Below are 15,478 nucleotides of genomic sequence, written 5' to 3'. Positions count from 1 at the left end.
CCTTATAAGAAAAGACACCAGAGAGCCCACTCACTCCCCATATATAAGCACCAAGGAAGGGCCATGTGAGCACACAGCTAGAAGGTGGCCACCTGCAACCCTTGGGGAGACCTCTTCCCAGACATCAACCTAGCTGGCACTCTGATCTTGGACTTCCAGTTTCTCGAACTGTGAGAAAATAAATTTCTGTTGTTTAAGCTACTGAGTCTGTGGTATTTGTTACCACAGCCCAAGCAGACTTAATTCAGGTCCTTTGTAACTTACCCAAACCACTGGCTTCCTTGCCTTGCTTCCATCTATCCTCCAAACCGAAGCAAGGGATTTTTCTAAAATGCAAATCTGACCTTGATAAAACCCTTCTATAGCTCCCCACTGTCTGGCAACGGTCTCCAAATTTAAGCCCCTGTAGGTAAGGCCATGTGAGCACATAACCACAATATTTGTATATTTACTTAGATCATATGTACATATATACCTACTTCTGTACACAAAAGATGTTAAAATACATAAAAATGATATAACTAATATTTCAATGTTTACATTTTAATGCATTTATGAACAGTACAGACTTTTTTTTGCTATAGGAAAGCACACATGCACAAAATCTCTTTGCCAATTTTTTTTTTAGCAAAAGCAATGTGATTGACTATGTCAGATCTAATTAGATCATCATCGATTTTACCTCAAAACATCCCTGACAATGAACTTGTGCTGGGAGTCAGAGAAACATCAGTTCAGCCATTTTCCGTGCTCATTGGGCTCACTATACTGAGTATAGTCTTCAGGCAGAGGTTTCTTTGCACGACACTTTTTTTTTTTAATTTTTATTTATTTATTTATTTATTTGAGAGAGAGCAAGAATGAGAGAGAGAGAGCACATGAGAGGGGGGAGAGTCAGAGGGAGAAGCAGACTCTCCATCCTGGACTCCAGGATCATGACCCGAGCCGAAGGCAGTTGCTTAACCAACTGAGCCACCCAGGCGCCCTATTTGCAGGACACTTTTAAAACCACATATCCATCGTGAAGGTTTATTTAGTTAAATAAGGGTGGTATAATCAATAAATCCACTGCAAAAGCTCACAACGGCTGAACATAAATGAAGGAGTGAGGGAACCACCCCTGCCAATCCCTTAGAAGGTCAGAATGTCTTCCCCTACTGGAAGACTTTCTGAATTCAAGATATGTGACCATGTGATGTGGAATGTCAATCCACATAAGAAATATTAGTAAACATGCATTTTATGTTCATAGATAAAAATAAATTCTAATAGCTTCTTCAGCTCTCTCAACAATTATCAGGTAGGTAAACCCTGGCCCATGACAAGAAACTTCTGTTTGCTGTGCAAGTTGTCCCTGACCCTCAAGCTGCTGCCTGATAGCCTCTCCAGCAAATTTCTCTCTCAGCACCCCTCCCAGCTCTCCACAGCCTTGCTCCAGTTACCCTGTATTACTCACCATGCCCCAATATCCTCTGCTCTCATCTCTCTGTGCACTGGCTATGAAGAGGATGCTAGACCACACAAGGGGAAGCACTTGGCACATAATAGGTACTTAATAAATGCTTACTAATTCTCACCATGAGATGGGCAAACCAAATGGTAGTTAAACCAAAGTGGTTCTTCAATTTTAGCCTGCCTCAAAGTCACCTGGAAGGCTTGTTATAACACACACATTGTTGGGCCATAGCTCAGAATTTCTTATTTAGTGGGTCTCAGGAGGGGCGTGAGAATTTGCATTTCTAGAACTGCATTTCTAACAAATTCCCAGGTAATTCTGGGACTAAAACCACACTTCTAGAACCAATGAACTTAGTAGTCTGTTTAGCTTCTTACATTTCTAATAACTCATAATTCCTCAATACTTTTAAGAGAGACTAAATGAACAAAATAAACTTTTATCTCCATATAAATTTATACTTAACTATCATAAATGGAAGTATGGGCTCTGCAAGACTTTACATGCACAGTGTAGAGAAAAGAACATGTAACTTGGAATCAGAAGGTCTGAGTTGGAATTCCACTTTGCAACTGTGTGTTCGACCTAAGGCAAGTTAATTACTGAGTCTCAGTTTTTTTCTTCTGTAAAATAGGAGTGAATTAAAATAATATCTGCCCAGGGGGTTAACTGTAAGATAATATATGGAGATAATTTATAAAAAGAAAAGTATTGTATACAGCCAATAAGATATATGCATAATGTATTGATGTACATTTAACAAGCTGAATGGAGAGATAATAAATAACACATGCATTGAATACTTTAAATCACTAATTTTCAAAATTTCCAATCCTGGTACTAATTCATTATTGAAAAGTATATGATCTACATTTTGCTATATCATCTCATATATATATATGATATATGTAGATATATATATATTATTAGTACCACTGTAGTAATAAATTGGTAGTAAATACCAATAATAATAGCTGTGGTTTCCAACTTCTAAGATGGTCCCCAATGATCCTTACCTCCCAGGATTCATACCCTTGTTTACTTTCCTCCTACACTGAATCAGTGACCAACAGACTACTCTAAGCCTAAATAATAAGAGACATTGCCACATTCTCTCTGGTTTCTTGGCTCTCTCCTCCTGGGGGACGCCATGAAGATACTTAAGCAACTCCAAGGACAGAACCACATGGGAAAGAACTAAGGCCTCCTGCTAACAGCCAATACCTGATATACATGAGTAAGCAGCTTTCGAAGGGAAGGGATCCTCCAGCCCTACTCAAGCCTTCAGATGACTGCAACCTGAGCCAGTATCTGGCTGCAACCTCCTAAGAGGCCACAAGATAGAAACCAAGCTACTCCCAAATGTTTGATCCACAGAAACTGTGTAATAATGAACTATTGTTGTTTTAAGCCATCAAGTTTTGAAGTGATTTGTTATGCAGTGATAGATTATGAACACAGGAGCTAACATTTACTGTGCATTTACTACGTTTCAGGAACTATGCTAAGAACAAACAATCCTACGATGTAGATGCTATTATAATCCCCAAAGAGGAAAAGGTAGCCTAGAGAGGTTAAGTAATTTAGTCAAGATTCCATGATTAATAAGTGGCAGAACTAGAAGTTGAATCCAAATTTCTAACTCCAAAGCCCAGATTCTTGGTCACTCATGTGTATGGGCAGGATAAAGCCTCTTAGTTAAGCAGCAGAATCAAATGAGCCCCCAGAGGAGAGAAACTTCTATAAAATCAGCAAGGGGCAGTCCAGGGGCCAGACCTTCAATAGCACTGGTGCTTGATGTCATAAGACCCAGAAGTTCCAAACTGGCACCCACCTCCCAGCCCTTATACTAGCAGACTAGTCACCCCAAGATGCCCAGGACTCACCCAGATCTGCAGCTTCACTCGTTTTTCATGGCGGTAGACTGTCTTCACCTTGAAGTCAATGCCCACAGTGCTGACGAAGGCTGGGGTAAAGGTGTCGTCAGCATAGCGGAAGAGGAAGGAAGTTTTGCCAACGCTGCTGTTGCCAATGATGAGCAGTTTGAACATGTAGTCAAAATTCTGGTCGGAAGCATCTTTGACTCCAGCTTTACTATCGGTCACGGAAGCCATCTGTAGGAGACACCTGTGGTCACTCAGGAACACACCTCCAGTGTCACCAATCTTTAATGGTCACTCCACCATTCACAAACATACTCTCCACCCAAGCATGACTGAAGAAACACACACACCACAGAATCACCCCAGTACTGCACCTGCTCTCTCAAAGGTTGTCTCAGGATTGGGGTGAAACCTGGTTCCTCCCATTCATTCCTTCTGCAAATATTTACTGAGCATGTTGCTCTGGGTCAAGCCCTGTGCTGGGTATAGGGACTACAAATATGTATCAGACATGGTGTATGACCTCCGAGTGGCCACAGATTAGAGTGAAAAAGCATGTAAACACAGGGTAACAAGTCAGTAGATAAGTCATAAGACGGAGGGAAGCCTTGGCCCAGGAAGCCCACAAGAAACATCTGACATCTAACCCAATTTGAAGGCATGATGGTCAAGGAGAGTCTCCCATAGGAGGCAGCTCCTGAGCCAAGTTTTGAAAAGAAAAAGCCAAAACAGTAAACACATGAATATTCCAGGAAAGGCTCAGCACAGGGCTATCATTCCCGTTTCAAAATCATTCATGGCTCCCTATGGCTCTAAAGATCAAGCCCAAACTGTTTAACTTGACAAAGAACCAACTAACCAAAGAATAAACTCTCTAAACTTTATCTTCCCCTAGGCCTTCTCCCTACCAATCTGTGCCACTTTTATACCAAATTACGCTTTAAATATGCCATGTTATTTCTTGCTTTGTCCCTTTAGACATGCATTCTTTCTGTTCACAACACTCTTCTAATAAACTCCTCTTCATGCTTATAGATCCAAATGAAATCTCACCTTTCCTGTGCATGGCAGAGGTATACATGCACTCCTGCCTCTATGCCCCCAGAGCACACTAACAGCACTGGTATCATTTCACAGCTGTTTACTATTCCAGCTCCTCCTTCAGACCAAGTATCTTGGATCTAATGTACTTCATTTCTGAAGTACATCTCTAGCCTCTAGCACAAATCCTAGTACATAATCAGCACTCAGTAAATGTGTGCTGGATTAATAAAAGTTACCTCATCCCTCTGGGACTCAATCTTATCATCTGGAAAATGGAAAGGACAATTTCTGCCCTGCTTTTCTTACAGGGCTGTTACAGGACTCAAATGAGATAACAATAAGTAAGACCTTAATAAACTGATAAATCCCACACAGCTGTGAACATTAGCCATTATTGTTCCAAATCCCTTAAAGCCTCGATCCTTTATTTATTTGCTCACTCATCCATTCAGCAAGTATTTATTTATGTGCCACGCCTTCCCTGAGATCCCAGCTCTCTCAAACCTGCCACCTTTCCTAGAACACTTTGGATCTGAACCCCATAATCCAGCACTTGGTCCCATAGTCCTATTGGAGTAGCAGGTGCCCTACTTCTCCACCTGCAATCTCTCCTTATGCTCAACACTGGGTTCTTGGACAGGTGTGTAAGTGATCAGAAGAGGGTGGGAGGACAGCCCTCACATGAGATAATGTCCAGGGTATCACTGTCTTTAGAAATTCCTGTTTTAGAAGGAAATAGTCAACAAAATCAAAAGACAACAGTCAGAATGGGAGCAGATATTTGCAAATGACATATCAGATAAAGAGCTAGTATCCAAAATCTATAAAGAACTTATCAAACTCAACACCCAAAGAATAAGTAATCCAATCAAGAAATGGGCAGAAGATATGAACAGACATTTCTCCAAAGAAGACATACAAATGGCCAACAGACACATGAAAAAATGCTCCACATCACTCACCACAATGAGATACCACCTCGCAGCAGTCAGAAAGGCTACAATTAAACAAGTCAGGAAATGACAGATGTTGGCGAGGATGCAGAGAAAGGGGAACCCTCTTACACTGTTGGTTGGAATGCAAGCTGGTGCAGTCACTCTGGAAAACAGTATGGAGGTTCCTCAAAAAGTTGAAAATAAAGCTATTCTACGACCCAGCAATTGCACTACTGGGTATTTACCCCAAAGATACAAATGTAGTGATCCAAAGGGGCACCTGCACCCCAATGTTTATAATAGCAGTAATGTCCACAATAGCCAAACTATGGAAAGAGCCCAGATGTCCATTGACATGAACGGATAAAAAAGATGTGGTATATATACATAGTGGAATACTACTCAGCCATCAAAAAATGAAATCTTGCCATTTGCAACGACGAGGATGGCAATAGAGGGTGTTATACTAAGCAAAATAAGCCAGTCAGAGAAGATAATTATCATATGATCTCGCTGATATGTGGAATTTAAGAAACAAAACAGAGGATCATAGGGGAAGACAGGAAAAAATTAAAACAAGATGAAATCAGAGAGGGAGACAAACCAGAGACTCTTAAGCATAGGAAACAAACAGGGCTGCTAGAGGGGAGAGGGGTGGGGGGATGGGGTAACTGAATGAAGGACATTAAGGAGGGCATGTGATGTAAGGAGCACTGGGTATTATATGCAACTGATTAATCACTGACCTCCACCTCTGAACCTGATAATACATTATATGCTAATTAATTGAATTTAAATTAAAAAAATTTTAATTAAAAAAGAAAAAGAAATTCCTGTTTTTGTTCCTCAAAGGAAAGATTTTGACTGGTGGATTTAGCTCTATATGCCTCTCAGGTGAGCTCTAAGGACAAGGAACTGACGAAAATTTAAAGCTCTCTTGCAGAAAGGTCAGACAAATATGTAGGATTATTAACAGCCCTTTAATGATGTAGGAAAGACGTTAGGGTTTGAAGCCGACGGCCGAGAAATAATTTTTTTTTAAGATTTTATTTATTTATTTGACAGAGACACAGCGAGAGAGGGAACACAAGCAGGGGGAGTGGGAGAGGGAGAAGCAGGCTTCCCGTGGAGCAGGGAGCCTGATGCGGGGCTCGATCCCAGGACCCTGGGATCATGACCTGGGCCGAAGGCAGACGCTCAACGGCTGAGCCACCCAGGCGCCCAAGAAGGAATTCTTGAGACGTCTTTGGTGCAAAAAGGTGATTTTATTAAAGCACGGGAACAGGACAGGTGGGCAGAAAGAGTTGCTGCACCGGGGTTATGAGGGGTGGCTGATTATATACTATGGGGTTGGGGCGGTAAGGAAAAGGGAGGTTTCAAAAGAACTTTCATATGCTAAAGAGGACCTACAAGGTAATGGAGGCCTTGCCATTGTCAAGTTAAGGTTGTTTTCCCCTCTAGCAAGGTATTAACATTGATAGTTGGGAGATTCCTGGAAGAACGTCACACTGTCCCACCCAAGAGTGGGGGAGGGAGGTTGCAGGGTGTCAGCTTGTGCTTTGTCTTCTGTCACCCTTCTGCTCTCTCATCCAGAGAGGATTGGGAGGGGCGCCTGGGTGGCTCAGTCATTAAGCGTCTGCCTTCAGCTCAGGTCATGATCCCAAGGTCCTGGGATGGAGCCCCGCATCGGGCTCCCTGCTTTGCAGGAAGCCTGCTTCTCCCTCTCCCACTCCCCCTGCTTGTGTTCCCGCTCTCGCTGTGTCTCTCTCTATCAAATAAATAAATAATTAAAAAAGCGAGAGAGAGAGAGAGAGAGAGAGAGAGAGAGAGAGAGAGAGAGAGAATTGGGGAGGGGTGGGGCTAAGTGGGCCTTTTGCCCTTAGCAAAGTGTCAACATTGACTTAGAGGCAGTTGAGCCCCTTGAGGAATGTCACTCTGCCTGTTTCATGGACTTGTCAATGGGTTGTAGGTAGTAAGGAAATTTAATAATTTTTCTTCTGCCTTTGTTCCCCACATCATTTAATATGCCACCAGTAGCCTTCAGTGGCCTCTGTTCTTCTTTCTCTTTTCTCCCAGCTCTCAAGCCTTTATCTGAGACCCTCAGTCCCATTCCTATATCAATCTGCCCCATGACAACACTCACTAGTGGGTGTGGAAAATGCCCCGGACACTTGGACATGTGGAGCAAATACATTGAAGATGAAAATGAGATTGGAGGGGAGGATGCCACTGCTTGCTTAAACTGTCTCATAGACCTAACTTTTCAGCTTTTCAAAGAAATTACACTTTTCTTCTACCTAAAACAAGGGAAGCAACCACAACAGCTTCATACCATCCTCTCCTCTGCTGCCAGTCATTTTTGTTTACAAGAGGGAATTTCTGCTTTGAAAGTATATATTCAGGGCGCTTGGGTGGCTCAGTCAGTTAAGCGGCTGCCTTCAGCTCAGGTCATGATCCCAGGGTCCTGGGATGCAGGCCCGCATCAGGCTCCCTGCTCGGCAGAGAGCCTGCTTCTCCCTCTCCCTCTGTCTGCCGCTCTGCCTGCTTGTGCTCTCTCTCTCTCTCTCTCTCTCTGTTAAACAAATAAATAAATAAAAATCTTAAAAAAAAAGTATATATTCATTATAAAAAATTAGAAAAGAACACAAGACACCCCATCCACTCAGAAACTGCCATTGTTAACATTTAAATGTATTCCCTCCCTTATTTTCTTAGGCAACAAAGTACCATCTGTTTTTAAATTATATTTTATTAGTTGTTGATTTAAAAAGTAATACATACATTGAAAATAATTCAAACTTTTACTGTTTGCAAGCATTATCTTATTACCATCTGTAGCTGGCATTATTTTCTTAATTTTTTCCATAAAAAATAAGTAATATGTAACCTAAAGGTTTATAGTGAAAAGTTAGTCCTGCTTTCACCCCTGATTCCAAGCCTCTGTTCCTCTCCCCAGAGACAAATATGTTACCAATGTATCTATCCTTCATCTAGTCTTTGCATATACAAACATAGAGGTCTGTTTATACCTTTTTTTTTTTTTAAAGATTTTATTTATTTATTTGACAGAGAGAGACACAGCGAGAGAGGGAACACAAGCAGGGGGAGTGGGAGAGGGAGAAGCAGGCTCCCCGCCGAGCAGGGAGCCCGATGCGGGGCTCGATCCCAGACCTGAGCCGAAGGCAGCTGCTTAACCAACTGAGCCACACAGGCGCCCCTGTTTATACCTTTTATCTATATCTATATGTCTATTATCTTCTATGTATATTTTAATAGCTGAGATCACACTTTCCATTAGTTTTGTATCCTGCTTCTTTTCACTTAACATTATACCATAAATATTTTTTCTGAGACTTTTAAAACTCTTCAGGGGAGCCTGGGTGGCTCAGTCATTAAGCGTCTGCCTTCAGCTCAGGTCATGATCCCAGGGTCCTGGGATTGAGCCCCGCATCAGGCTCCCTGCTCAGCAGGAAGCCTGCTTCTCCCTCTCTCATTCCCCCTGCTTGTGTTCCCTCTCTCGCTGTGTCTCTCTCTGTCTAATAAATAAATAAAATCTAAAAAAAAAATAAAACTCTTCATAAATATCATTTCAATTGACTACATTGTATTCCATCCTATGGATGTGTCGTAGGACCAAGTCTTTAATATTGTACCTTTATTTTTCTATTTTTAATTATTATAAATTAAATCAGAGTGGTTATGTCTTTACATAAATATTTGCTCAGTTTCATATTTATTTCCTTAAGAAGATCCCTAGAAATGGAACTGCTGCTTAAATAACCAGCAGTCATTTAAAGTTAAATAACTTAGTTATTTAACTAAGTTAAATAAAAGCAATTATAAATAAATATTCAGTAACTTTACTGAAACACAGATTGGATCCTTACCTCATTTCACATCCTCTATCGCATTTTATCCTCTAAACCTGGGAGATAAAATTAGGTGGGCAGATATTATTATTCCCACTTAATCAAGAAAGAAACTGAGGACCAGAAATTAAGGATTTGCTCAAGTCTCAAAGCCAACAGTTGAGACTAGACCTAGTCTCTTTCATTATAGGAAAGTTCAAAATCCCCGTTCTAGTCCTCAGCTGAATTTTTGGGCAAGTCATATCACCTCTCTAAGTCACAGCATTTTTACTTTAGAATAGAGAAAAATACCTCCTACTTCACGGAGCTGGGATACCAATAGAATGAGCAGTTGCCATATGTAATTAATCTACTATGGTTTCTTGGCCCATGAGAGGTACACAATAAATATTATTTCACTGGCCCCTCTAATTCACTTCTGTAGTCAAATCTTGTTCAACTGCTTTCTCCCTAATCTGGACTACATTATTGGAGCTTGTTTTACAATTAGCTGTCTGCCTCCTCTTCTGGATCTGAGTTTTATCCATCCTTACACTCTGTCAACACTGGACCTGTAGCAAATCTTTAGGGCATGTTACTCCTTTCAATAAACATTTATTGAGCATTTGCCATGTGCCAGACTATTGATGTAAATGTCACGTTATTAGTCTTCATTTTTTTCTGATGCAGCTGTTTACACTCTTAGATTTTTGGAATAAGAACGGATTTGGGAGTGTGGTAGCTTCACCATAACAAAAAACCTGGTTCCTGGTCCCAGCTTTCTCATAATTCAATGTATGAACTTGGGCAAGTCATTTAAACTCTGAACCTCAATGTTCTCATCTATGATGTGATGATATTACCTACCTCCGAAAGCTGCTGTGGATTTTAAGTAACAGAATGCATACGAATGTGCTTCATACACTGTGTTGAGAAAAACGCACGTGGCGTCGTGGACAATCCGCGGGGAAAGTGCCTGCCCTTATGAGCTAGGTCTGCCACAGGGGGTGAGGCAAGAGTAGAAACTAGTTTCAGTTCCTAATCTGATCCACTTCCCTTCATTTCACAGGTTAAAAAAAAAAAAATTGAGGCTCCATAAAGAGAAGTGATTTGTCCAAGGTCATATAGCAAGTCAGCTGGAGTATCATGACTAGACCTTCTATTATTTAATGACTCCCAGACTGGATTAGGCTTAGGGAAATTTAAAACTTCAACATTTTTAGGGTGAGTAAAGAAGCATCTCCAGCACCCTGTGCAGCTCTTTCCTAAAACTTGCCATACTGTACTGTCAACATCTGTTTATGTGCACATAGCGTAGCTTTGCCAGTAGGTGGTATGCAAATAGGGAGAGGTGGAGGTTCCGTTGAAAGGCACATTCAGATCGAAGCCTCTAAGGGAATCTTCAGAAGGTGGCAGGGGCTACACAGACATTTGGAAGAGAGGCAAAAAGCATCCCAGCAGGCAGCTACCTAAGGCAGGTATGAGCAGACAGGTCACTGCACAGTGGTGAGTGCAGAACGCATTTGTAAGATAAGCATCGATCAGATCTTCCCTGTCTTTTGTGATAGTCACATAAATGATAGAGCTGGGTAGCTCACTGTCTCCGGGACAAGCCATAAAGATGAAAGCCCAGGGACCATCTGGGAAGTCATCTCTGGTCCCAAGCTGGGGGAAAGAAGAAAATGGCCCCTGAGAGCATTGGTATGAAAACAAATAAGGCTTTCGGTCTGATAGGCAGAAGAAATAAGTACCTAAGGAGAAGCTAATTCCAGCTAGGAAAGAGGGGAGAGAGTAGGAGAGAGCCCTAAAATCTAGTAAGAGATCAACTCATTACATGAAGTAAACAAGTGAATGAATGAACTTCTCTCTTTTTTTATGATTTTATTTATTTATTTGGGAGAGAGCAAGAGGGAGCACAAGTCGGCAGTGGTGGGGAAGCGGGGGGGGGGGGACAGAGAGAGAAGCAGGCTAGGCAGGGAGCACAACGCTGGACTCAATCCCAGGACCCCAGAATCATCACTTGGGCCACAGGCAGACACTTAACCAACTGAACCACCCAGGCGCCCTGAACTTCTCTTGATAGAAATAGCACAAGATTGAGTCCTAGAGACCTAGGTTGAGCCCCTGGCTCTCTCAGCAGTCATGAAACCTCAGGCAGATCAGTTTTCTCATCTATAAAATGAGTTAACAAAAGACTTCCTGGCAAACTGTTGTAAGAATTAAAAACCAATATATGGGAGAGTGCCTTATAAACCCCTTAAAAATTTTTTGTCTGTCTGCTTTTCTTCTACCAAGTCATCCTAGGTAGTAGAAATAGCTTGGGGTTCCAAATCAAACAAACTAGATTCAGTTTCCAGGTCTGTCATTTATTAGCTGTGAGACCTTGACCAAGAAATTTTTTTTTTTTAAAGATTTTTATTTATTTATTTGACAGAGAGAGAGATAGCGAGAGCAGGAACACAAGCAGCGGGTGTGTGAGAGGGAGAAGCAGGCTTCCTGCCGAGCAGGGAGCCCGATGTGGGACTCGATCCCAGGACCCTGGGATCATGACCTGAGCCGAAGGCAGACGCTTAACGACTGAGCCACCCAGGCGCCCCTTGACCAAGAAATTTTACATGACTAAGACACAGTTTCCTCATTTGTAAAACAAGCATTGTTGGGAAAATTATAGTCAATGTTGGTAAAACATCTAGATAATATACGACATATAGCAGGTGCTCAGTAAATGTACTCCGTCTTCTCATTGGGAACATCTATTTAGTGAGGATAGGAAGGGAGTTGGGCAAATGTGGACCTCACCCTATTATATGCAAACTGCTCCCTAAAGCCATACTCTATTTTTAATTCAAACTTTCTTTAGACATTCCCCAACCCAGCACAGCCAGCCTAGCCCAGCCCACCTCCTCACTATTTCCCCACGTCTCTTAGAGCCCCGGAAACTGTATCATAATAGCTACCATTTACTGCACACCTACTAAATGCCAGGAACTCTAAGTGCTTTCAACGCATTCTGTCTTACACAGAGTGCAGGCACACCTGCATAATATTAGTGGCCTCTCTCTTTTGTACACTGCTTTATAGTTTATGAAGCTCTTTTCACCCATGTTACCATATTTGCTTCTTACAACAATGGGGTGGGGGGATGAGTGAATTGGAGGCAGGAGCACCAGCACAGGTCAACTGTTCACTGAATCAACATTCACTGAGCATCTATTGTGCACCACACCCTGTGCTGTACTCTGGGAAGATGGAGAGGAACTGTAAGGAGTTCTGAGCTTAGGGGGAAAATCTCTCTTTTTTTTTTTAAGATTTTATTTATTTATTTGAGAGAGAGAGAATGAGAGATAGAGAGCACGAGAGGGAAGAGGGTCAGAGGGAGAAGCAGACTCCCTGCTGAGCAGGGAGCCCGATGTGGGACTTGATCCCGGGACTCCAGGATCATGACCTGAGCCGAAGGCAGTCGCTCAACCAACTGAGCCCACCCAGGCGCCCAGGGGGAAAATCTTTTAAAATATCCTCTATAGGTTATTGGTATCTCTCTTCACATCATATTCCTTACGAAACTGGAGATTTATTTATTGGGATGGAGATCATTTTAGAGTTTTGCCTTTTCCCATAGTGTTTCCTCTGACAGGAACACAACTGTCCTCCACTGCTGGCTAAATCCTTCATGACCAGAAAGCCTTCCCTTACCCATCATCTTTCTGGCAGAATGTCTTCTCTGGCTAACACAGTGCCAGGACTTCCCACTACCATAGCCAGGGCTTTTCATGGTATTCCATGGTCTTTCTCCATTTTTATGCACAGAACAGGTGGGCATCCACCTGTAAAGACACACTCCTTTTACTGTCCCCAACCCCTTTCCATCTGAATTCCAGGAAGTTGGGATGGAGGGCCCTGTCTTTCTCCCACTCCCCTCCACACCTTTATTAGCTTCCAGAGGCTGCCACCCTGCCCTCCCTAAAATCCTTCATACATTCAGACTAATGAACAGAGGCGGCCAGTGGATGACTATTTCTGTCCAAAATTCTCTTCTTGTCTGTAATCCCAGGTGGTGGTGTATCAGAGTTCAGTGCCTGCGCCCCCTCCTCAGCCTTCTGAGTAGCTAAGACACGTTTTAGCACCTGGGTGCCCATGGACTCCATACGGGCCCCATTGTCTTTCCACCCTCACACAACCTATACCTGGCTTCCTCCCCAACCTAACCCAGCACACCCACTACCCTAATCTCTCCAAGCTCCCAGACAGTTCCTCCACCCCCAACCGCCGGACCCCTGCTCTATTCCCATGCCTCTCCGCCCCCCATCCCTAGCAGAACTCAGGCGCCCACTGCCCATATCCAAGGCCACTGCCCTCTACCTCCACCAGCTCCCCGCCCCCTTCCTCTGCAGTCTGGGTAGACCCAGCCTTGCCTCCCACCTTCCCAGTCTTGCAGGCTTCCCACCTCCGAGCCCCACCCCCCAGCCCCGACTCATGGTTATCCCCTGTGCCCGCGCCAAGCTGGCCTCGGGCTCCGCATCCTTTTCGCTCCCAGCTCTCCATTCACATTCCCTCACCCTCTTCCCCTCTCCCCGACAAACACCCCCCTCTGCCCGGCGCCCCTTTCCCTCATCACCTCACTGCTCTCCAGCTCACCACGACCCTTGCGGACCCCGTGTACTGCCCTCCACGCCGCCCCCTTGCCTCGCTGTCCTCAGTGCCCTCGTTCAGCGCCCGCTTCACGCCCCTCAGCTGCCTGGCACCCCCTTCCCGCACTGCCCCTCTCAGGCCCTCCTTACATCTCCCCGCCCCCAACGCCCCGTGTTTTTCCCCAGCGAGCCCCTACTGCGCTCCAGTGGCCACTTTTGCTTTCCCACCTCCCGCCGCCCCCTGCCCTCGGAGCACCCCTCGCCGCCCTCGCGGTCTGATAGACCCCCTCAGCTATGCGCCTCCCTCCCGGTCATGGTGCCCCCTCCTCAGCGGCCTCTCCCAGCCCCTTATTCTCGGTGTCGCCTCCCGCTACCCGCACCCCTCAGCGCCCGCTCGCTGTCGCCAGAGCCCCGAGCCGGGGTGGGTCCCAGATTCTCTCCAGGCGGGGTGCCCGGGCCGCGCCCCTTACCTGGGACTCCGGGTGCGTTACGAGCGGCTTGCTCCTGGCAAAGCTGCGGGACGGCGGACCTGGCGGCACGAGGCAGAAGACGCAGCCGGGTTCGCGGAGCACGGCGGTGCGAGTCGGTGCGGGTCGGGTCTGGTGCCCACCGCGGCTACTTAGGGCTGAGGCTCTGGCTACAGCTCGGCTCCGCTACTGCCGCGTCCAGGCCCCACCCACGCCCCGCCCAGGGGCGGAGTCTGTGTTCGCTCCGCCCCGGGCTCCAGCTGCCGGCAGGTGTAGAAATTCGTTGTATCTTGGATCCCTGCCCTCCCTCCACCCTGAGTTCGCTGATATCTGGGTGACTACCGTGATTTATCTTAATTGTCACATCTCATTTCACAGACTGAACTTACTATGGTGATCAGAGAGCTTTGATAATAATGTAGATGATGATGGGTACCCAGCTTTGCCATTTCCAAAACACTCTCCTGTCATATTGCTTCATGTTCACAAAAGCCCAGGAAGAAAGGCAGAACCTGGACGGCTGACTACAAGAGGAAACTAAGTCAGAAACCTGGGCATTGTGCTTTACTCTGTGCACTCCTTCATGCCCACATCCCATGAGTCTGGTAATAACACCTCCTTATCATGTCCTATCGCTGCCCTTCCTCTCCATCTCCACGGCTCTCACCCTGTTTCAGACCTCATCACTTCTTGCCTGGACTAATGTAACAGCCTCCTAATTGATCTCCCCACCTACTCTTCAATTCATCCTGTACACCAGCAGCCTGAGTGATTGTCCTAAATGTCACCATGCTACCATCAACCTTATTAAAACAAAACAAAATAAAAACTTTCAATGGCTCCCATTATTAGCAGTAGGTTGGAGTAAGAAATTGTTATTGCCAATCATTAGGAAGTCCCAATTCTGTCAGAGGAGGCAGGTACAGGAGGCAATTTGACCTCCCATCCTGACATGGACTTCACTTTAAGTCTTCCTGAGGTCATAGGGGTAGTTGCCAGCTTTGATTTAGAATCATCATCCTTCCCCACACTCTTCCTCCATTTCAAATCTTAGAGGTCTGAGTCAGATACCAAAACCATTTTCCCCCAAGTTCCATTATGACCCTATCTGCAATTTGTCTCCCCAAGCTGGGGAACTGCCCAATTGACAGTCCCTCTGATTGTCTAACTTCTCTCTCAGACTCATCCTTATACATTTCTGAGCTTCTCCATCCCTC

The 15,478-nt window shown here is 44.5% G+C and overlaps 1 protein-coding gene across 1 annotated transcript in view; it reads right to left on the bottom strand.

Annotated features, from left to right (window-relative positions):
* RAB3B (RAB3B, member RAS oncogene family) overlaps window positions 1-14,426 on the bottom strand; it is a 69,893-nt gene extending 55,467 nt beyond the window's left edge. Inside the window, exons 1-2 of the mRNA XM_025871602.2 lie at window positions 14,265-14,426; window positions 3,343-3,570 (exon numbers count right to left, since the gene is read on the bottom strand). Of these exons, the coding sequence (XP_025727387.1) occupies window positions 3,343-3,570 (228 nt within the window). The 5' untranslated portion in view covers window positions 14,265-14,426. The remainder of the gene's footprint in view (window positions 1-3,342; window positions 3,571-14,264) is intronic.
* Window positions 14,427-15,478: the final 1,052 nt, after the last annotated feature.

This window comes from Callorhinus ursinus, unplaced genomic scaffold (assembly GCF_003265705.2).
Source record: "Callorhinus ursinus isolate GAN/ISIS: 27379988/994484 unplaced genomic scaffold, GSC_fseal_2.0 scaffold9, whole genome shotgun sequence".
NCBI lineage: Eukaryota > Metazoa > Chordata > Mammalia > Carnivora > Otariidae > Callorhinus > Callorhinus ursinus.
The sequence above is the reverse complement of the archived record's forward strand: the minus strand, read 5'-3'. Positions and strand labels throughout refer to the sequence as shown.